The sequence below is a fragment of the Calonectris borealis genome, chromosome 2 (assembly GCF_964195595.1).
Source record: "Calonectris borealis chromosome 2, bCalBor7.hap1.2, whole genome shotgun sequence".
Taxonomy (NCBI): domain Eukaryota; kingdom Metazoa; phylum Chordata; class Aves; order Procellariiformes; family Procellariidae; genus Calonectris; species Calonectris borealis.
Genome location: NC_134313.1, coordinates 87,092,836 through 87,115,156, shown reverse-complemented (window position 1 = coordinate 87,115,156; position 22,321 = coordinate 87,092,836). Strand labels below are relative to the sequence as shown.

The 22,321-nt window shown below is 37.7% G+C and overlaps 1 protein-coding gene across 2 annotated transcripts in view; it reads left to right on the top strand.

The window, feature by feature from the left end:
• The first annotated feature begins 806 nt into the window (after positions 1–806).
• The window catches only part of CDH12 (cadherin 12), a 162,307-nt gene continuing 140,792 nt past the window's right edge, over positions 807–22,321 (top strand). For both annotated transcript variants that reach the window (XM_075142500.1, XM_075142499.1), the window contains exon 1: positions 807–1,037. In XM_075142500.1, coding sequence (XP_074998601.1) covers positions 807–1,037 — 231 coding nt within the window. The remainder of the gene's footprint in view (positions 1,038–22,321) is intronic.

Below are 22,321 nucleotides of genomic sequence, written 5' to 3'. Positions count from 1 at the left end.
TTTTTAATGTAACAGTAGTCATGAAGTACAACACAGCTATCATTTTGATACAAGGCTTGTTGTGAGAAGAGAATGCCAGTCATAGACTTCATACTGTGTGTTTTGTGGTATTTAGTTGTATGACCACTATTTCCCATTTTTTATTTCCCATGGAATTTATACAAATCTATCCTCCAGAGTCCAAGGTTCAATATAAACTTTGTCCAAGTCCACCCACAGACAGAAGGGAATGTTTCCAAGATGCTTTTCTGGCAGAGACAACAAGCAAAGCATTCCTGCTCTGGACAGTAGGATTTTCTGTGTAAATCCGGAGTAAATATTTTTGACATCACTGATGGGTAACATTTTTGTCTGATAACTGGGTCATAAAGCAAAGGCTACGGGCCTGTCCTCAGACAGACACAAAGGTAATGCTAAGCAGAGCAAGAATGAGCTATTCTTGTAATAACTGTACAATTTCTAGAGCAGCTCAGTGCTACAATCAAAATAGCAATCTCTTTTAAAACTGTGATTCCTAATCTTTTTCTCTGTCTCTAGAAACTAACTAGGTGTGAGAATTTTGATGAACACTTCAATGTAATTTTATGTAATTTGATGTTGCCATGTAAATCTCTTTTATAGGTCCCTTTAGATGGAATTTAATGCAGCAAAAACCTTGTCATCAGGAGGATTAATGCCTACATTAGCATTTCCGCAATAAAATCAGAAGCTAAGTGGTGGAGGCCACAGACACCTCAAACCTGGATTCCTCTGCTCTGCATTAAGTGCTGGAGTTTTTATTACTTGCTGTAGGGAAGCCGTTGCCAATGCTTACAAGGAACTGCTTATCCCTGCTTCTCTGGGTCCTGTTTGATGGAGGTCTCCTAACGCCACCGCATCCACAACCACAACAGACTTTAGAAGCAGAGCCAAGAGAAAATGTTGTCCAAGTGCCAGGGAGGAGGTCATCTGCCCAGCGAGTCAAACGAGGCTGGGTGTGGAATCAATTTTTTGTGCTGGAGGAGTACATGGGCTCCGAACCTCAGTATGTGGGAAAGGTAATTTTTTACTCTTTCTTTAAAAGTTGAAATAACACAGACTAATAGTAGAATGTGCTACAAATGTGTACCTGTTTCTGGTGGGGCAAATCTTCTTCAACTGACAGTAGTTTTCACCGTTTATTCCCTTCACCATTCAACCTCTCATATAGCCATTATAGACGTTATTTTTATTTTTAGTGCACAGGTTTATAACATTTACTTTCTACCTTTGTATGTTTGTCTTATTTCTTATCTTTGGTTTTGGAATAAAACAAAATAAATGGGAGTTCTGAGATAAGTTTGTGGTGCACAACGAACTTGAATTGAATCTACTGTAATAGCATACTTGATTTTTAACAACGTCAGACTGATATCAGAGATAAGATTTAAACCAGAAATCTCTAGCCCAGAATGCACAGACATTTCTATGATCAGTATGATTACTCCAAGTCAGTTTTCAGCTAATGAAGACACCTGCTTTTTGCTCTGTTATCTTATGCCTCAGTATCATTTGCTTTTATTTCTGATTGTTCAGATTGTTTTCAAGTATTTCTAATACACTTTATTGCTTCATAATTCAAACTCTTGCATTATAGCTTCTATACTCCGTGTGCAGACATGCACACTCACACATGCAGAGAATTTATGCAATTCGCTCTCTCATTTATTACCACTGATTCTATAATAGGGCATAAGTAATTTGATAGCCAACTGTTTGAGGGGTGTGGGGGGTGAATTTAGTTCACAGAGCTTTCAGAAAGGAAAGCTGAAAATAAGACTGAAAAACATAGCAGGACAGTATATAATAGCATGCTATGTAGAATTTTCAGTTTAAGTAAAGGCACTTACTCAATGAAAATGAGAGGTCAAAGATTCATTTCCTGGGTCCCCGAATGCCACTTCCCTAGACAGTGAGGTTCAAATTCACCTTCCATGAAAATGAGGTATCATGCTTCAGTTTTTACTTTAATACCATGTTTTAACCTTTTTTAATGTAAAAGCTGCGAATATGTTTTTTTTTCCTAAATATTAATACAATTAATAGAAAATTAATTTTCCCTCCTACCCTTCCAGGAAACTATTCTGAGTAGAGGATGTATAAATAAAACAGCAAAAGACTACATGTGGTTCACCAGATGATTTGACAAACCAGCCAAAAATCTACTTGGGTATTACACATGTAGGCATTAGTGCTGAGCACTAAATTATATTAATCAAAACAATTTACAAAGCAACATAGTTATACCACAAAGGTAATAAGTTTGTTTTACAGTCTGAAGGGAGGGGGATCACATAATGAAAAATTGTATCTTTGTGACATCTGGTTGATACAAATTACACTTTCTCTAACACATATCTTTGTTCTGGCCACTTGCTAAAGTTGCAGGTGAGGACTCTAATCACATTCGATGCTGTAGCACAGCCAATGTGATTGCTGTGCTTTTTATCTCAGAAGACAGAGTTGTTACTGCTACACCACTGTAATTCATTAGTCTTTATTCCTTTATGTAAGATAGTCTGGATAGTCATTTAGGGTCAGTTCTAAGCTGCCAAAATAATATTAATTTTGCACAAAATTGGCTATTATCAATACATTTGAATTTGAGCTTATAAGCAACTTCAGAACTAATGGAATATTTTCATTATGAGTAACACTTATCACATCACAGATTTACCTGTCATGTTTTTAACTCTTAAGACTTTTTTGAACTGTTGCAAGTTACGGAAAAGACACTTTTCAAATATGAGGAAAGATCTAATTGCAGTGTAGCACACGCAATAGTGATGTTTCTTGACAGGTTATCATATACCACTGTTACCTAATAAATAAAATAAAATACAGGAGGATCTTGGTGGTGAAACGCAAAATAAATTAGGATGTTTAATTAGTACATCAGTAACATTAAGTCAAAAAATCTGCTTTGAGAAGAATGCAATTCATTCCAGATGATCATTTTTTTCAACTATGTTTATTACCTGCTAAGCATCTTTTTGATGTTTATTATATATTATTTTATCTATATTATTTGCTTCAATATACTTGAAAAAAGAACCTGCCAGTTTTTACATGTCTTCTTTGCCTAATCTCTTCAAAAAACCAAAAAAAACCCTCCAAAAACGCCAAGATGGAGATGTTAGTGTTTTCCCCTTATTTTCCACAAAGATAGAGCACTGAATGGGAGAAGTTTTTAGAGAAAGCGTTACTTTTAAATCCAGATAGTGAAAGCTATGCTTAATATAAATTCAAACCATTGTCAACATACTGACATACACTCAACAGTGGCTAATCAATATCTTTAGATCTTATGTAATTTTTTAAAATCACAGAAAAAATTTAAGGTATGAAATACAATTGAGTTCTTGATTGATCACAGAAATAAATTTGGTTTATATTTACCATGATTTAGCTTTATTCCAAAATCATGTATTTTCAAAGTATTTTTTTTTATAATACTACTGTGCTATATTTTAAAGTGATATTAAATATATGATAAAGTGCAGGATATTTCATGTGACCTGAAATCACAGGTTTTTTATCTTCTTCTTCCAGCCATCATAGCCAGGCACAATATAGTGACATGTGCATTGGCGTTTATATTACTTATTATAGAACTGCTGCACTAATAATGTCACAGTAATTTATAAATAGGAGTTTAATGTGTCTATTAAATCAGTTGACAATTTCACTAAACAGTTAGGGGTGACTAGTTAATTTTGGAAGCCATCTGTAAGAGAACACAGATTTACAGCAATAATGTCAGCTGTTATCGGCCAATACGTTTAATTACTTTTATGTCTGTTTTTAGAAGACTATCTCAAGAAATGTCAGGTTGCAAATCAAAATATAATTTAGAAACTGATGGGGATTAGTTAGAGATCCTGAAATAGTGCTTCATGTTGACACGTTAAAAGCCATTTAACCTGAATATTAAATCAAAGTTTGGAAACCCTCTGCTTGCATAATATGGAAGAGCCATAAAAATCCATCAGATTACCAAACAAAAGATAGCCCCCTTTAGTAGAGATCCATGTAAGCAGACCCAGGCTAAAAAGCAAAGTTGGAATATGGTGTTACCATGTGACCGATGAAAATTGAAGGGATGTTGGAAGGCTTGCTGTAAAATAAGGCTTGCTCATGTACTTATGTTGCTGTGCTTTATGTGTTTTCCTTCTACTGTGAAGCTCCAGAGGCCATGCAAAACAGCACGTGTGGATTAACATAAAAAAGTTCATGATTCTTTTTTTGTGCCAAAGCTCAGTCCTCACTGAATGGTGATAGAAATCATCAGAGTATCAGATCCTCAAGCATGGCCATGTCCTAACAGAGTTTACAACCACTAACAACTTAACAGTTTTAATTGCCCTTATGCAGGGGTAGCTCAAGGGGGTGCAACCCCACCAGAACATTATAAATCTTGCTGTAATCTTTCTTTATTGTTGTGTTTCAATAGTGACATGCAGAGGCAGCATAATAAAATGAAAGTTCAAGAGAACAAAATAGATGAGAACAGGATAGGTTCTTCACTATCAAGATAATACTAACAAAAGTTTTTCATTGTTATACATGTAGCATGCTTCCATTTATATATGTGTGTTTTTGCGTTCCTAGTGTGTAAATGCATTACATCTTTCTCATGTTGTACATCTGCACAGCTGCTCTTAGTAAGGATTTTTGCTGGCTGTCCTCAAGCTTGCAGAGACAGTCGTATGGCAACTTGTACTGAACACAGACTGGGTGCATAGGAAAAGATTGCAAAGTCCTCTTCGAGGTAATGGCCATTTTTCTTCTGTTTTCCGATATGCAACAACTAAATATTCTCAGATAATATCTTGCCAGATATTATCTTGCTAATGAATAACCTATACATTTTGCAATATTTTCTTCTTTAAACCTCCATTACATTATACATGCTCACGTACAAACTACTACAGAGTCTTTTTTGTTATGATCCCCACCAGCTGAAAAATATAATAGTCACAACTGCCCTATGGCAATACTGGGTGCACATAGCAATATGGTATTTTTCATCTGACTCAGTCCTGAGAAAGCCTCATCATCTTCAGAGGTTTCACATATATCAAGGTAGAAACAGTACTGATTTGAAGGAAGCAGAGTTCTGTATCTGTGACCAGAACAGAGTGCTTTTCTGAAACCTAATAATTTATCCTCTGCACCTGAAATATGAGCATAGAACTCCTTTATGCACTTTATAGTGCATAGTTTTTAATATAATGAAATTAATGTTGACCACCTTCCATCAGGCTTAAATCAACACCTCTTTCTGAATACACACTCATATTTTACAGTTATTTTCCCTTTCAGGTGAGTGTCTGGATGACAGGCAGTCTGTGGAGAAAATTTTGCACTGCTTGTGCAGAATCTGTTCTCAGACACACAGAGTTACAGTGCTGTGGCTATCATTTTGGTGTTATTCACAACCACTGAGTTAACTTGAAAGAAAAAATAAAATTAAAGGAAAAGAAATACATGTGGTGAATTTGAGTGCAACTGCCCTTTGAAGGAAAAGAAGCTTAAATCTCTGTTCATAACTGTACCTTGATTAATCTGATTTTTTTTTTAAATTATATTTCTATTAGATTTCTGCTAAGAGGGTCATCACAATAATATTTCATTTAAAGCTGTCATTCTAGCTTATCAGATTCTATGCCCACAACTGAAGTAACAATACTAGAGAGAGACCTGTATATCATTTCCATTAGACATTTGCACGGTGCCATCTTCAAGGAGATGAGAGTTGTTTCAGAGACCGCTGTTAGTAATGTGTTAATTGACTCCCATGGTGCAGGACATCACAGTTACTTATTTCTGGATGATTTTACTATGAAAGATCTTCCAAATAGTATTTATAAGAATGAGCTTGTTCAGTACATCTTTAACCTACAGCAATTCATATACCCAGCTCTGTCTGCAGACATCACAGTGAAATTCTTGTTGGGCCTTAGTGGTCCTTAGATGATAATTTAAAGCATGACCAGGCCTGATCACATTAGCATGGCTTACTAAACTGACTGACTGAGTTTATACCATGCACATTTTCAAGGAAAAACATTATCACAATTTATTACAGGTAAGAAAATTGATGAGGAGAAATGAAACTGTAAAAAAAGTGTAAGAGGAATCAGAACGGGGGACAGAACTCTGGACTTCTCATCTTGCTGTGTTGAGCTGAGACCTTTGTCTCTCTCACTTGTTTCTGGCTGGTGAAAAAAGTGATGTCTTTAAAAGCTTTGCATCCTGTATATTGCATAAAGTATGTGAGACACAAAGCAATTTTGACAGCTGCACGGGAAAGTGTGAGAAGGAAGTAGAACCATGGAAACGCAATACTCTCATGAACAAGTTGAACTTGTATTTAACGTTTACTTTTGCAAACTTACCTTTTTACAAGATGTATAAAGACCTAGTTTTATTGTCACGTGTGGCAACTTACAACAGAACGTTTCTCATCGATATAGTGACTTCACTTATGTATTGATTTATTTAGGTAGCTTATAGTGGGAAAATTAGAAGCAAAATACTGATAGCAGCAACATTTTTTGTCTGTGATCCTTGCATTCATGAAAATTATATGAGGTATTTGGAGATGAAACAAAGATGAAAACTATGTTTTCATTAATTGCATGAGAGAGGAGAAGGAGTGAGCTCAGGACTAAGTGAGATCAAAATGAAAAGGAAGGATCAACTTCTTGAGCTGCAACTCACATTTTAGGGGATGTAAAAGGTTGTGGTCATTGTTCTGGACTGCTAAGGAAGTCACAAATAGAAATAATTAAAACTCTCAAACTCAGCAAGCTGCATTGGCCGAGAATTCACTGTTCAGTGTAGGAGACAGAAAGCCTGTGGAGATGGTCCTGTTAGCATGAAGTCACCAGCTCTCACAAGACCTCTGAACACAGCTGAGTGGATGGTGCTAATGGTGCTAGCATGTGTCTGAAGTTTATGTTGTCATCACAGAAGGAGAAATACAAATGATGTTGTAGAAATTAAACTGTTAAGGAAAAGCCTTATATCTATTGAAGTTTAATTTGGAATGTTTTTGTATAAATGGCTTCATCAGGACAGGAAAGTCATTTGAACCACGAAATATCTGAAAGGATAGTTTAAAAAAAGATTTACAAAATATTTTAGAGCGTTTGAGGGGATGGACAAACCAAAACATAGTCTCTCTTTTAATCCAAATGAATTTGAAAATTTTAAATTTGTTTAATCTAAATCTGTAGTTTGGCTGAGAATTGCTGACTCACCTGGCAGACATGAACATAGTGTTTCCGATACTCAGATCAGACACTGGCATGTATTATGTATGTCAGCAACTCAAAACGGAATTTATAACTAGTGAAAAATTAGGTCATCAATTACAAGTGAACTGAAGTTCAGCAAGGCCAAGTGCAAGGTCCTGCACCTGGGTCAGGGCAATCCCAAACATGGATACAGGCTGGGGGATGAGTGGATTAAGAGCACCCCTGTGGAGAAGGACCTGGAGGTATTGGTGGATGAAAAACTGAATATGAGCCCGCAGTGTGTGCTAGCAGCTCAGAAAGCCAATCGCATCCTGGACTGCATCAAAAGAAGTGTGGCCAGCAGGTTGAGGGAGGTGATTCTCCCCCTCTACTCCACTCTTGTGAGACCCCACCTGGAGTACTGCGTTCAGCTCTGGGTCCCCAGCACAGGAAAGACATGGACATGAAATTAAATAGAATTAGCCAAATAACAAAATATGGAAAAGTAGTAAATACCTATAGACATTGCTGTATCTGGATAATAATGTGTAAACCAAAGTAACAAGGAGGTTCAGAAGTGGAATAAAATTTATGATTGCTGCAACATGTGAGGTGTTAAAAAACAAGGGGATAGCATAATACCTCACTGAAACATTCTACAAAAATACAAATTCTCAATAAGAAAAGTCAAATTATAGAAATATTAATGAAAGAATTGCTAGATAACAGGAGACTAGTTTAAAGCTCAGGATTTAATATCTGTGAGACAGCTTGTTTTTTCAAAATGTGGACTTTTTTGTTTCTTTTGCTCATTCTAGGAGGATGCTGACTTGGCATAAAAACACTACTTGCAAAAAAAAAAAGTTAGAACAGCAAGCTTCAGGAATTAAAATTTATAAAATTTGTTTTATAATTCCACTTAAAATTTTAAAGAGAGATGTTAAAGTGTGAATATTTGCATCATTTAAATTCATTGTTTTAATAAAATACACAGAATTATTTACATTTTATGAAAACATAGCATGAAAAATCACCACTGCAATTCAAAAATCATGTATGAATATAAAATAAAATACATTAACAAAATTCAAACTTAAATTCTTTTTTTTCAAATCAAATGCCAAATATCCTGAAACAAAAACATTTTCCCAGCAAGAATCAATCAATTATTAATTAGGCATGTTTTTCAAAAAAAAAGAAAGAAAAATTTCCAATCAGGTGCCCAACCTATAGGAGAAGCTGAAGAGTTAGAAGATTATCCCTTTTTCAGCCACTGCAGTTAATATCCTCATATGTAAGTTATAAACAGAAATTAAGATAATCAGGATTGGCAGTCTTGTCAGATGCTGCAGTTACATCTAGCACAGTTTGCCAGTCAGGGCCTTGAGAGTCTTTTCGCAGCAGATGTCCTAAGGTGCAAAACCCCCTGTGCTTCTGAAGTACGTATATCAAACCGCGATTTGTAACTATCTAATACAGAAAGCAATGGACTTGGAGCAGGTATTGGGTTTATGGCACGTAGTTTCCCTCTCCCTCACCCATCTCCATGTCCCACAGGCTGTAAATGACCTACCTGCCTCTCTTCTCCCTCTAGAGATAACCATCCTCTAATCCTTCTTTCTGCCTCCCTGTACCTGACATCCACTCTGCTGCAAAAGCTACAATCGCTTTAATCCTTACAGAGGGTCTGTTGCGTATCCAATTAAATTCTCAGCAATGAACCAAACTTATAGTTAAGTTTGAACTCTGCAGCTTCTGTTTTGATTTAAAGTACACCTTGTGTACCCAAAAGCTTGTTTACATTTTCCACATATGTTGGTAGAAGTCTAATGAAAGGAACTGCTCTCATAAATGATCCTTGTATTTGCTAAAAACTAATTTATACGTAAAAGAGATTAGATTACATTTTTTCCACCTGGAAAAAAAACGAAGTCAAAAAAGGTCTTAACAAAGAAGAAAAGTGGAGTGTGACAAGACTAAAACTGAGGAAAGAATATTGCATAAAAATAAACAAATATTATTCAGGTGTCCCAGTAGTAAAAAATATTTTTGTTATAGGAACACTCTTACGAAGTTCTGTCACAATTGCCACTTGTTCCTGAACATTTACTCAATCTAAATATAGATTATAAAATTCCAAATAATCCAATAAAGTTGTAGAGTCATTTACAAACCAGAGATTATGTTGTTTCTAACAGTAGAAGATTAAGTCAAACATAAGAACAATCTGGTTGAAAATTGCCCTTCTCTTTTCTTTCTAGGATTATTTTAAAACCCTGATAAATTCCTTGGTATCGTTCACTGTGTCGTACCAGAAGCATGTGTACTACGACCACTGCACTGCAGCGATATGTATGTTATAGTGCTATATAGTCAAGAGAGGATGACTAAGGAGAAAGGCGCTTAAGTTGACACCGCTGGATGGCATTTCCCTCCTCCACCCAGCCTGGGGGCTGATATCTCATGGAAGGTGAAAAAGGGAGGAGAAAAGCTGAAAGACATAATAATGAATGAAAAAAAAAGTCCACCAGCATTGACACGGGCTGAAAGTAAACCTAATATAGTTTTAATTACTAGTTACTAGCTTAAATTTAATTTTCTTTTAAAGAAGGTTTTGTTTCGTAAATACATGTAAGAAATGTTGATTCTTGCTGCATGACAAAATATTAAAAAAGTAGGGGAAAAACAGGTTAAAATAGAATAGAAATAAGATTTAAAGAAATACTCAAGAAGTAAGATGGCAAGAGAGAGCAGTTTTATACAAATCCAGAAACCGTAGCAATGAAGGTGTAGATAGAGTGTAATGGAGTCAGTCGAGATCCTGGTCCTTTTAGAGCTGGCGGGACTTCTGCCGCTGCAGCAGGAAAGCGGGGTTGCAAAGGACGCCCCGTACATGACATGGCGGTATGCAAGCTGTTCTCTCGCTGCAATAACATTTTTCATCAGCTAGTTAAACAATGCCATTTTCCTTCCTCTAGGTTCACATACCTGTACTTGATTGTATTCTGAAATTATAGGCTCCAGTGATGATAGCCAAAATGTTATGGATTGAGCCATGGCAGTGCTAGCTTAAATAGTAAAAAATGCTACAGAAGTACAATGGGTTTTGTTTAAACAGCTGTGTGCAGTAGTTGTTCTTGTATTTACAACAAGAGAAAAAAGAGTGTGGAGAGAACAAAGCCGAGCTTGGAAAAAACCTCCTGTATTCTAGCACCAGCTTTAATTACAAAGATTATTTTCTTGTGTACATTGTATTTATTTTAACTGTCAGTCCCTGAACATGTAAGCTACAGTTATTATTGATACTGTTGAACTAATGCCATTACAATCTTGCTACTGCTTGCTAAAAAAATAGATTTTCACTAACAGTTGGATTATTCACTCCTACTGTCATAAAAATACTTAACTGTTCACTGAAAAAAAAATTACTGTTTTTCATCCTGGATACTCTTGTGCTATCTTCAGTATCAGTAAGGATTTAGGCTGGGGCCTGTGTCGTTTAACATCATCATAAATGATCTGGGAAAGGGTGTAAGTGATCTGGGAAAGGGTGTGAATATCCAGGTGACAGTGTTTTCTGTTCATATTAAGCTATTTGCGTTAGTAAAGACAAAGGATGAATGGGAAAAGGACCTTATGAAACAGGATTAAAATAATAGACGAAATTTTATATAAAGTGGTACATAATGGGGGGAGGAGAGGATAATTCTAACTTCTTCATTAATAAAATGTTGTGTTCTGAGGCAGCCATAATCTCTCTCAAATGAGATCTTGTTTTATAATAGTTATATGCACATTTGCTCAGTGTGCAGTGAGTGCCAAAAAAACAAACAGGATCTTAAAAATTCTTTGCAGTGGCAGAAGAAAATAAATGTCATTAATACGAGTATCTAAATTTGTATCTAAATATCCTGTGAGCCTGTATCTTCAAAACTGTGTGAATTATTTATCTCTGGTCTCAAAGAGGGCATGTGTCCCAAAGAACTGGGAAAAGTAGAGAGAAGGATACAAAGGGTATCAGTACCTTTGGACTGACTCCTCAGTAAGGAATGACTGAGTATGATGGGATTCCTTAGCCTGGAAAAGAGACAAAGAGGAGGAGATATGATAGGTCTCCATGACATCTAGAACAGAGTGGTGAGGCTAGAGAGGGAGGAATCCCTCCTTCACCAGTGCAAGACGGCGGCATCAGCTGAAGCCAACAAGTGGCACAGTCAGAGCAAAGAAAAGGAAGTGATTCTTCACAAAATATATAAATCCTAAATACATAGCTCCTGCCACAGGATGCTGTGGATAATAAAATCTTTCATGTGTGTGAGAAGAGCGTGAAGAAGTTCATCAAAAATCAATCTGCTGAAGGCTAATAACTACAGAGTCACTGCTAATGTCTCCACAGATTACTGGAGGCTTGGAAATTATGTGGTGAACTGTGTTTTCTCTAACCTTATGCTTTTCTCCAGGTATCCATTTTTGGCCTTTGCCAGAGACAGTTCTGGGTTGGAGACCACTTGCACACAGTGCAGCACACCATTCTTCTGTGGGGATCATTGGTAATAACAGACGTTCTCTCTCCACCTATAAATGAGAGACCTTAAATAAGAAGTGTTTATTTCGGTCTTGTCCCCAAAAGTGACTCATTTAACTTTGTTGAAAGTCATTTGGACAGTTTGATGGGCAGGAATATGATGAAAGAACAATTCAGTTTTAAATAGAAAAATATATTTACTTAAATATTATTTTTCCTGGTGAAAATATAAACATTACTCCTTATATATAAAATGCACATATCTGCAGTACTTCATGTAGCAATGTACTAATTCTTTAGCTATATAAGTAATAATATTATTTTAGAAAGCATTAAGACAGTAGTGCAGATCAGCATCCTAATGTGGTGTTGAGAAAAACGTCCAGTTAGCAAAAGTTGTGTGATATTCTTGCAAATATTCACGCTTTGCAAGCTCTCTCACTACCTACCATTTCACACTAATTGTTTCATTAGTTTTCTAGTCCATGTAGCTGGCAGAGGATCTTCCTTTAAAAGATCCTTAAAAAGAGCTGAGCCTGCTTAGGCCGCCTACAAGCCCCTCAGAGGATCCCTTAACTCTAAAGCTGGCCTAAGCGCTGAACACCTACGCCATGCATGGCTGCGGCTATACTCACTGTCCTGTTAGCTGAGGGACTGAGCGTGTGCTGTAGCCTGCACACACAGTTCTCCATGCTCCCTGTGTGATTCTCTCTCTGCCTTCAAGTGAGAGGGAACAGCTGAAGCTGTGCTCAGGCCAACTTGAGCATGGGAGGGGACTTGATCTGGTGCAATGAAACCTCCCAAGCAAGCTCGTCATCTACATGTAACACAAACGTGACAACCTTGAACTGCAGTGGTACCTGCACTCAAGCCCAAACTCAAACATGGCTGCAAAAGACAGTTATGAAGCACAAATATTCCCATATGTCTTCTTGCTGTGATGTTTTTAACTTTTTATACAAATCTTACACCATTCTTAGAAAATGCAATAGGTCATTCAAATCATACTTTGCAATCTGCTTCATGAAACTAAAATGACTGGTTAAAGTGGATCAGAGTTGAAATCATGTCATGTGAGCCTGATTGCCTGATAAACTGAAAAGCAAAAGGTAAATGAAAGGAAGCTTTTGTTGTACCTTCTGCTTTACTTCTGTGGAAGAAGTCCTTTTTATCTTGCAAATTCAAAAACCTTCAGAGTTCTTCATATGTTTGCATATAGTCCTTATATACAAGATGAATATCACATAAGTTGAAGGAAAGTAGATGTTTTGTGTGCAGGTTGAATAAGAATTTAGGCCTGTCAGGAGTGGGTACACCAACCTTTTGAATTTTCTTTACTTCTCCAGGTCTTTGAATGTGGTTTTCTGGCGCTCAGTTCCACTTGCCCTTTAAAGAAGCTTAAGGTGAAGGAAAATGAGAGAGAATTTTCTATTCCAATATCTTAAAGGATAATGTCAACAAATGTGTTTTAATTGGTAAAACCTTTTCTCCCTGTGACTATGGGAGTGAGTAAACCATAGTCGCTGGAGATGACACTGTGCCATTCAGCAGAAGTTGTTCTATTCAATTTTTTATGGTGTTGTTGCTTTTCAGCAGTGATGTCTGAGTAAGCCATTGATCACAACTGATTAGGAGTCTTTATTTTTTTTCTTGTATCTTGGTGTTTATGTAGAATTACTCTGTTAAAGAGAGTACAGGTTTTTAGTATTTCATAACAGAGAAACCAAAGACATTTTCTTTGGTGTGTCAAAATATAAATTTGGTTAGTTAACACGAATTATTGTGTCAAAAAAAAATCAGCCCATAGAGATTTATGTATTATGTCTTATGTGAATTAAGGATTACAATTTTAAAAGTGGTGCAGAGCAGTCTAATTTCTCTAACAATATGTTTTTTCTTATTGTGAGAAGTGAATCATAAACTGTCAAAGAGCAAGCCAAGAAAAAAATCTCATTGAAGTTATTAATGCAATGTATATCTTCTAGAATCCAAGAGCACTTTTTCAGCACTATCATATAGGCCAGTTAATAGCTTCTGCTTGTCAAATCCAGCTGTATCAGCCCAACAGGTAACTGCTTCTAGTTTAACCCTAATTGATGCCAGTAGTAGAGTCTGAGAAAAAAATCAATGAGTGTTTGCGGAATCAGGAGATTCCCTCGTAAGCCTAATGAATTCTGGCAGACAACATTTGTGCAGTTTAAGGACTGTAATAAAGATGCTGAAAACTTGAAACACTGACCAGTTTTACTGATAATTTCTTTTCAGTAAAGGTATGTGTTACTGTGGCATTTTAAAAAAGTACAGCATTTACTTCTATGCTAATAAACTAATTTGGTATTATCAAAAAGGTTAAAGGGCAATAACACACTTGTTATGTACGTTAGAAACAATAATTCTGGCTTTTTTGTATAGCAAAACACTGAACCAAAAATAAGTTCTTCTTTCATGTGGGATACACACAAGATTGGTTTACTTTATTTACCATTTTGACATGTTAATTGCAATGCTTCATTTGCCATGTCTGAAAGCTATTGTAAGACCTGGTTCTGAATTGCACTTACTACATCATTCCTTCTTTGGCAAGCTGAGTATAAAATCCTGCTAGATGAGCCTGGTAGCAACTATAGCATAATTTTATTACCCAGGGTAGTAAAACTAGATATATTGTCAATTAAAAAATAAATTAATGTGTAACCTCTTCTATTGTTTTGTAGGAACTCTTTTTTCCCCCAGAAATTGTAATTGATCCTACACAAAATTAATTGTTCTGTCCTTTACACTTATTACCATCTCTATAAAGTACTGTGATTCAGAGAGCTGCTTTTACAGGCCTCATCACTAAGGCATCTGAACATTGTAATGATTATCCTTGCAGTGGTTCTGTGAGGCAAGAAGGTATTAGCTCTCTTCTACCAGTAGGGAGTTGAAGCACAGGAAAGACTGAATTACTTGTCAGAGTAATTATCCAAATTATATTGAAACTCTAAAGACTGGAAAGTCCATCCATCATTTTTTTTTATTATTTTTATATGTGTTTTTTTCATATAAATAATGGTCTACAGTTTGATATTTTCTGAATTGATAAGTAGGGAGTTCTGTCTATGCTGAACAACACAGTAACTGAGAGAGCTGGGCAGATGTGCCTACCTGGAAAGGAAATAAACGATTACTGATTAAATTTCTTTACATTAGCCACTGCAATGCTCTTTAGATTAAATAGTTAGCTTCCAAGTCCAAGTCCATTCCTAGTCTTGACATTAACAATGACAAATTTGTAACTGCGAGGTGAAGTAAGCTTATGGGGAAGAGGGAAGGGGAGAAAAGGGCGATGCTGTCAATTCCTCGCTAGCCTACTGTACTCATGGATGATCAGACTAGATAACAAAATTATTAAAATAACAGAGAAAACAGGCAATCAAAAGTATTGTGCTGTTAAACTCATAATAATCTATCTGCATTATGCTTTATGCTTTTTCACTTGTGTTCGTTGGAATAGATTTTTAACTTATTTCTTTGGGGATCCCAGCCCCAGAGACTGATTCTGAAGTAATGGCTTCCTCAGTGTATTAAATAATTCTGACAGGCTGTTCATTTCCTTTAATTATCTCCAAGTATGAGTAGTTAAAAACTTGTAAAAAATAATGTTATAAGTAATTAACCTATTGGCATTACTTTTCCTATAGGCTATACAAGATAGTAAGAAATGTGTACTGAATTTGATCATATTTTATACATTATACAGATACTTTTGCATTATTGGGAAAAATATAAAATGGTATTATTTGGGGGAAAAGAAGTCTGCAACCTCTCTGCTCAATATCCACAAGATGAGAACCAAAGATTCTTTCATTCTTTGTGTTTGTGTGGGCTCTATTGCCATGTTTGTTAATGATAGAAGGTTGCTATGCTATGAGTTAGATAAATATGCAGAAGTTGTTTGCTTCAATAGTTTATCTCCAGTGTTACTTTCTAGTAATGTAGCTCAAACTGCAGGAAAAAAGTAAGTTACAAATATAAATATAGGTAAAATTATGCAAAGACTTTGCAAAGCCATTGACATTATGTCATGATCATGTATTTAAATAGCTGAAAGTCATTTATAGTCTTAATATTCATGGGTGTTATAAACTAAAGGACAAGATGAACAAGGGCCTAAAACAATGCCTACAAAGAAAGATAATGGCGACATTTGTCTAAATGCTGCCAATACCCCACACATTTTGACAGACTTTATTAACACAAATCCTTTTCAGAAAATTGATCTTCAGATTCAGGAATTTTAAAGTAAATTTTCATTTTTTCTTGTTAAATTCCAGTTCACTTCACATTATACCACCACTAATTTTATAACCAGCTGATGAGAGCTGTATATCTTTACTTCAAGAGAAATCACCTTTGTTTACAATATAAACATAAAGTAAAGCCCACTTCCATTTTGAGCTGTGTCTAAAAAGTAGTTAGATTTTTCCTAAAAAATTCCACTAAAGAAGTGGATATTATCAGCCTTAAATACTGAAGTCCTCACCGTGTTTCAGAATCGTGGCATTTGTGCATTACCTGACAGTTGGCGAATCTTCATGAGCATTTTCATTCCCATCTAAAGTGCACTTCTGAGGCAAATCTCTTGACCATTCAGACTTACTGTACTTTTGTTCACATCAGGAAAGGTCTTGGAGGGTACAAACTAGGTCACTTCTGGATAAAAATCAGCCAAGAGGATGCATTACATGAATTGGCACTTAGTCCATCGAACCAAGTGAGATCCTGTCTGCAGCAAAAAAATACTAAGGTGCATCTATTGTGGGCATCGTTCCTCAGCATTAGCTGCTTCATTCTATGGAACCACTCTTACTGGTTCACATTACTTGCTAACATAGGTACAGCTCATGTCTAATAAAAAATAGAAATGGAGAAACTATCCAAGACTAGGTGAGTGCTGGCATGTTTAGTCAGCCCTCTTTCCCTAAATTTTAGTTAAATTTTCCAGTCCTTTTAAGAAGAATTACTGAGCAAAACTGATTTGTACAGTCAAGTGTCTGAAGGTGAGGAAGAAATTATGCAGAACAGTAATATAAAGTAGGAGAGTATGATCTCAGTTTTAGAGTAGCTCTTTGTGATATTTATATATCACATATACATAAATATATATATTTATACAATTTATATGCATAAATATGTCGTATTTTCATGGTTGTAACATACACCTTTCGTAGTCTACAATCCTTGAGAAGTCTAGGTACTAGAAAATAAGTCTTTACATGGTTTGCACAAAATCAGAGCAGAGACAGGTTATTAAGTTAACTGGACGTTAACACTAGATGTTATTAATGTCTGGTTAACAGACTATTAACTAGACATGAAGTCTATTTCATTTTTTTTAAATTGAAAGAAAATTATAATAGTCCAACTAAAGAATGAATTTTTCAAGACTAAAATTTTGGTGTGAAAAAGGGTAAAAGTAATTATGAAGAACAGAAGTCATTTTCTAAATATTCGTTTATGCTCTTAACAGTATATTTATTCCTGTGAAGGCCAGTACTTTCTCCTGAATACATGCTCATGAAAATATTCACTGTAATTTTTTCTAAACTACAAAAATTAATATTTAAAAGCTTTTTATATATGAAAGATATGAGAAAGGATGCATACATTATTCACAATCTGTGATAGAGAAATCTTGTATGTAGAATGCAGTTTAAAATGCCATCTGTTTTTTCCTTTAAGATTCTCATAAAATGTATATTTTTAAAATACTTGGCTATGTAAAATTCATTTGCCCTTTCTTTTGGAAACATTTGCTAGCTGTTTTGCAACATCCATTAGTAATGCATATGATTTAGACATGTTTGATCATATTCTTTTTTTTTTTTCTTTTCTCTTTTTTTTTTTTTTTCTTCCATGTCTCACCAGGAGAAGAACTACTCTAAAAACAAGCATATGGAAAACAAGTGGGTGTATGTTTGTGTGTGTGTAAAACCAGCAGCTGGGGAAACGTCATTTGATTATTTACTTTTGTGCTGATAAATGATCCAAATTTTCTTCTCATAGGCCCTCTAGTTTCATTATCTTGAGTTTTAGTGTTTTCATCCTCAAACCTTCATTGAACTGACCCAGATTCATATGGAAGGAGGACAAGTGTGCTTTAGTTGGTGTTCTTTGTTGAGGTCATCATCTCTGCTCTTCTTCAGAATCAGCTAGAGTTACTGGGGTTTATAATTTCTTAGGTGATCCCAGCTGAAGCTGTATAAAGTTAGATTATTCTGCTTCACTTCTCTGATCTTAGTTTAGGGTTCTGTGGTTTGAATGAAAAGCAAACTTAATGCTCATCTACAGCTGTTATTGTGCTGGAAGGCAGCTAAAAGATAGAGTACTGCCATTAAAGTCACTACATTTTCACTGAATTCTGTTTACAAATTGTACCATTGAGCTACTTTGTACCCTTTTATTTCTTTGTCTGTTTTCCTTCCTCTAAGTAGGGTTGATAATGCCCTCTGTAAATTGATGTACAGTTATGATCTGTAGCTCTTACATGAGTGTGGGTTTGTAGAACCTGATCATCATTAATTTTCCTGTGTCAAAGTCCATAATACCTCCAGGACTTTGACGTGTGTTGCTACTCAAATCCTATGTACACCCCGCAGTACTGATATGTGCTGCTAATTTGCTGTTGCCATGACTAGTTTATTACTTTGCCTGTCCAGGGGGAAAAGTGCTTTTCCATCCTTTTCACAGCAGGCAGTACTGCTCAGCAAGGAAATGTAGGAATTCTTGTGGACAAAGTAGAGAAAAGAGCTGGTATCTGCTGCCCTGGTGTAGCACGACACAGATAGTTTTCCTGTGGGACAGAGGTAGGTGTAGCAGCAGGATCAGCCCACAAAACGTATTCAGTAATACTGGGAGAACAAAGGTTTATTTGCACTTTTAGGAAGTCATCTGGAAGCACCTTACAACCTTCCCTCAGTGGTTCTGGTGTGTCTGTGTTGCTGTGCTGAGGAGGGATGCATGTTAAAACACTGCACTGCAGCCACGGAGAGAAATATCCTGCAGCTGAGATACGTAACTGATCCTTTATAACCTCTTTGTAGATAGGCATGTAACTCTTCTTAGCTGTGCTTTGTACAGCCCAGCCTGGCTGAAACACCTATTAATCAAAGTCATGACATTCATAGATCACAGGCGAGTTGGAGAGCCACTCTGTGTAATTTTTTTCTGTCTTCCGAAAATGTTTCTTGTTGCTCTTTCTTAAAAACAAAAACAGTGCTTTTCAAGGGCAAACTTGCTTCGGTAGAGAGGGCATGTATCAGAATTTTTTTGAGGGGGAGGTTAATCAGCATTTCTGAGGTTCTTTCATGTGTATGAACAAAACAATTTTTTATTTGTGGAATGAAGAGATGAATTCAGGTTCCCCCATTGTTTTCTCTTCTAAAATGCAGATTCCATTTCACATTCATCTCGCACTTAAGAATGAATTTGTGTAGGTTTATCTTTACAAGGATAAATATTAGAGTTTTTACTAAAAAAGAAAAATCCCAAGGAATCCCATATTCCATGGTCAGTTCCATGGTGCTGATAATAAGAGTCACACAAGCCCCAGAATTGTCACCAGGGGTCCACAGTACTAACACAGTTGACTACAAAATAGATGTTTCAGGAAGTCAGAAATGCTACACTGCTACTAGCTGCAGCTGGTATATCAAATTAGGAAGAAAGTAAATTACTGTTGCTACAGGTAACAGCGGTTCCAGTATTGAAAACTTGTCCTGGTTTCAGCTGGGATAAAGTTAATTTTCTTCCTGGTAGCTGGTATAGTACTGTATTTTGGATTTAGGATGAGAATAATGTTGATAACACACTGATGTTTTCATTGTTGCTGAGCAGTGCTTACACTACGTCAAGGACTTTTCAGCTTCTCATACTGCCCTGCCAGCGAGGAGGCTGGAGGTGCAGAAGAAGCTGGGAGGGGACACAACCAGGACAGCTGACCCAAACTGGCCAAAAGGATATTCCATACCATATGACATCATGCTGAACAAAAAACTGGTGGGAATTGGCCGGGGCGGGGCGTGGACGCTGCTCAGGAGCTGGCTGGGCATTGGTCAGCAGGTGGTGAGCAATTGCATTGTGCATCACTTGTTTTGTATATTCTTTTACAATTATTATTTTCCTTTCCTTTTCTGTCCTATTAAATTGCCTTTATCTCAGCCCACAAGTTTTACCTTTTTTCTGATTCTCTCCCCCATCCCATTGTGGGGGAGTGAGCGAGCGGCTGTGTGGTGCGGCTGCCTGCCGGGTTAAACCACGACAGTCCTTTTTGGTGCCCAACGTGGGGCTTGAAGGGTTGAGATAACGACAGATCTGACTAGAGCATGTTAAAACAAATTTGCTATAAACATTCATTATTAGGTTAATAGTCGCTGGTAACAATGTTGATTTATTTGCTCTCAGAGTTGTTGTGCTTGTTCTCAGGGTTGTGTTATGTAACACCTTACTTGCTGTATATGTTCCCTGTTGTGCTGTTTATCACCTTTGGGGGCTGAATTAAGGTCTAGAGTACTATGACAAGATGTAAAGAATGTGCTCTACACCGCAGCCGGGGAGAATGGCCCTACCTGGAGCCTCTGGCAGAAAGCACCAGGGGAGACTCGAGGTCAAACCTTAGGGTTCTGGAGTCGGGGATACAGAGGATCGGAGGCCCGCTACACTCCAACTGAGAAGGAGATATTGGCAGCATATGAAGGGGTTCGAGCTGCTTCGGAAGTGGTTGGTACTGAAGCACAGCTCCTCCTGGCACCCCGACTGCCAGTGCTGGACTAGACTAGAGGGGCCCTGCCTCCAGCCAGGTGGAGGAAGGGGACAACCGGGTTTACTGGACTGTGTGGATTTGATGGCCTGGCACATCAGATCCACAGGAGTATAAGGCTCTAGGGGACACCGGTGCACAGTGTACCCTGAAGCCATCAAGCTATGAAGGGGCAGAACCCATTTATATTTCTGGAGTGACAAGGGGATCCCAGGAGTTAACTGTATTGGAGGCCAAAGTGAGCCTAACCAGGAGTGAGTGGCAGAAGCACCCCATTGTGACTGGCCCAGAGGCTCCGTGCATCCTTGGCATAGACTACCTCAGGAGAGGGTATTTCAAGGACCCAAAAGGGTCCCGGTGGGCTTTTGGTATAGCTGCCCTGGAGACGGAGGAAATTAAACAGCTGTCCACCTTGCCTGGTCTCTCGGAGGATCCTTCTTTTGGGTTGCTGAGGGTCAAAGAACAACAGATGCCGATCGCTACCACAACAGTGCACCAATGGCAATATTGCACTAGCTGAGACTCTCTGATTCCCATCCATAAGCTGATTCGTTGACTGGAGAGCCAAGGAGTGATCAGCAAGACTCGCTCACCCTTTAACGGTCCCATATGGCCAGTGCAAAAGTACAATGGAGAGTGGAGATTAACAATAGACTATCGTGGCCTGAAGAAAGTCATGCCACCATTGAGTGCTGCCGTGCCGGACATGCTAGAACTTCAATATGAACTGGAGTCAAAGGCAGCCAAGTGGTATGCCACAATTGACATCGCTAATGAGTTCTTCTCAATCCCTTTGGCGGCAGACTGCAGGCCACAGTTTGCTTTCACTTGGAGGGGCGTCCAGTACACCTGGAATCGACTGCCCCAGGGGTGGAAACACAGCCCTACCATTTGCCATGGACTGATCCACACCACACTGGAACAGGGTGAGGCTCCAGAACACCTGCAATACATGGATGACATCATCGTATGGGGCAGCACAGAGGAAGAGGTTGTTGAGAAAGGGAAGAGAATGGTCCAAATCCTTCTGAAGGCCAGTTTTGCCATAAAATGAAGTAAGGTCAAGGGACCTGCACAGAAGATCCAGTTTTTAGGAATAAAATGGCAAGATGGACGTCGTCAGATCCCAATGGATGTGATCAACAAAATAACAGCCATGTCTCCACCAAATGGCAAGAAGGAAACACAAGCTTTCTTAGGCATTGTGGGCTTTTGGAGATGCATATTCCAGATTACAGTCAGATCGTAAGCCCTCTCTATCACGTGACCAGGAAGAAGAACGACTTCAAATGGGGCCCTGAGCAACAACAAGCCTTTGAACAAATTAAACAGGAGATAGTTCAGATAATTTATGCAGTAGCCCTTGGGCCAGTCCGGGCAGGACAAGATGTAGAAAATGTGCTCTACACTACAGCTGGGGAGAATGGCCCTACCTGGAGCCTCTGGCAGAAAGCACCAGGGGAGGCTCGAGGTCGACCCTTAGGGTTCTGGAGTCGGGGATACAGGGGATCTGAGGCCCACTATACTCCAACTGAGAAGGAGATATTGGCAGAATATGAAGGGTGTCGAGCTGCTTCGGAAGTGGTTGGTACTGAAGCACAGCTCCTCCTGGCACCCCGACTGCCGGTGCTGGGCTGGATATTCAAAGGGAAGGTCCCTTCTACACATCATGCAACTGATGCTACGTGGAGTAAGTGGGTCGCACTGATCACACAACGGGCCCGAATAGGAAAC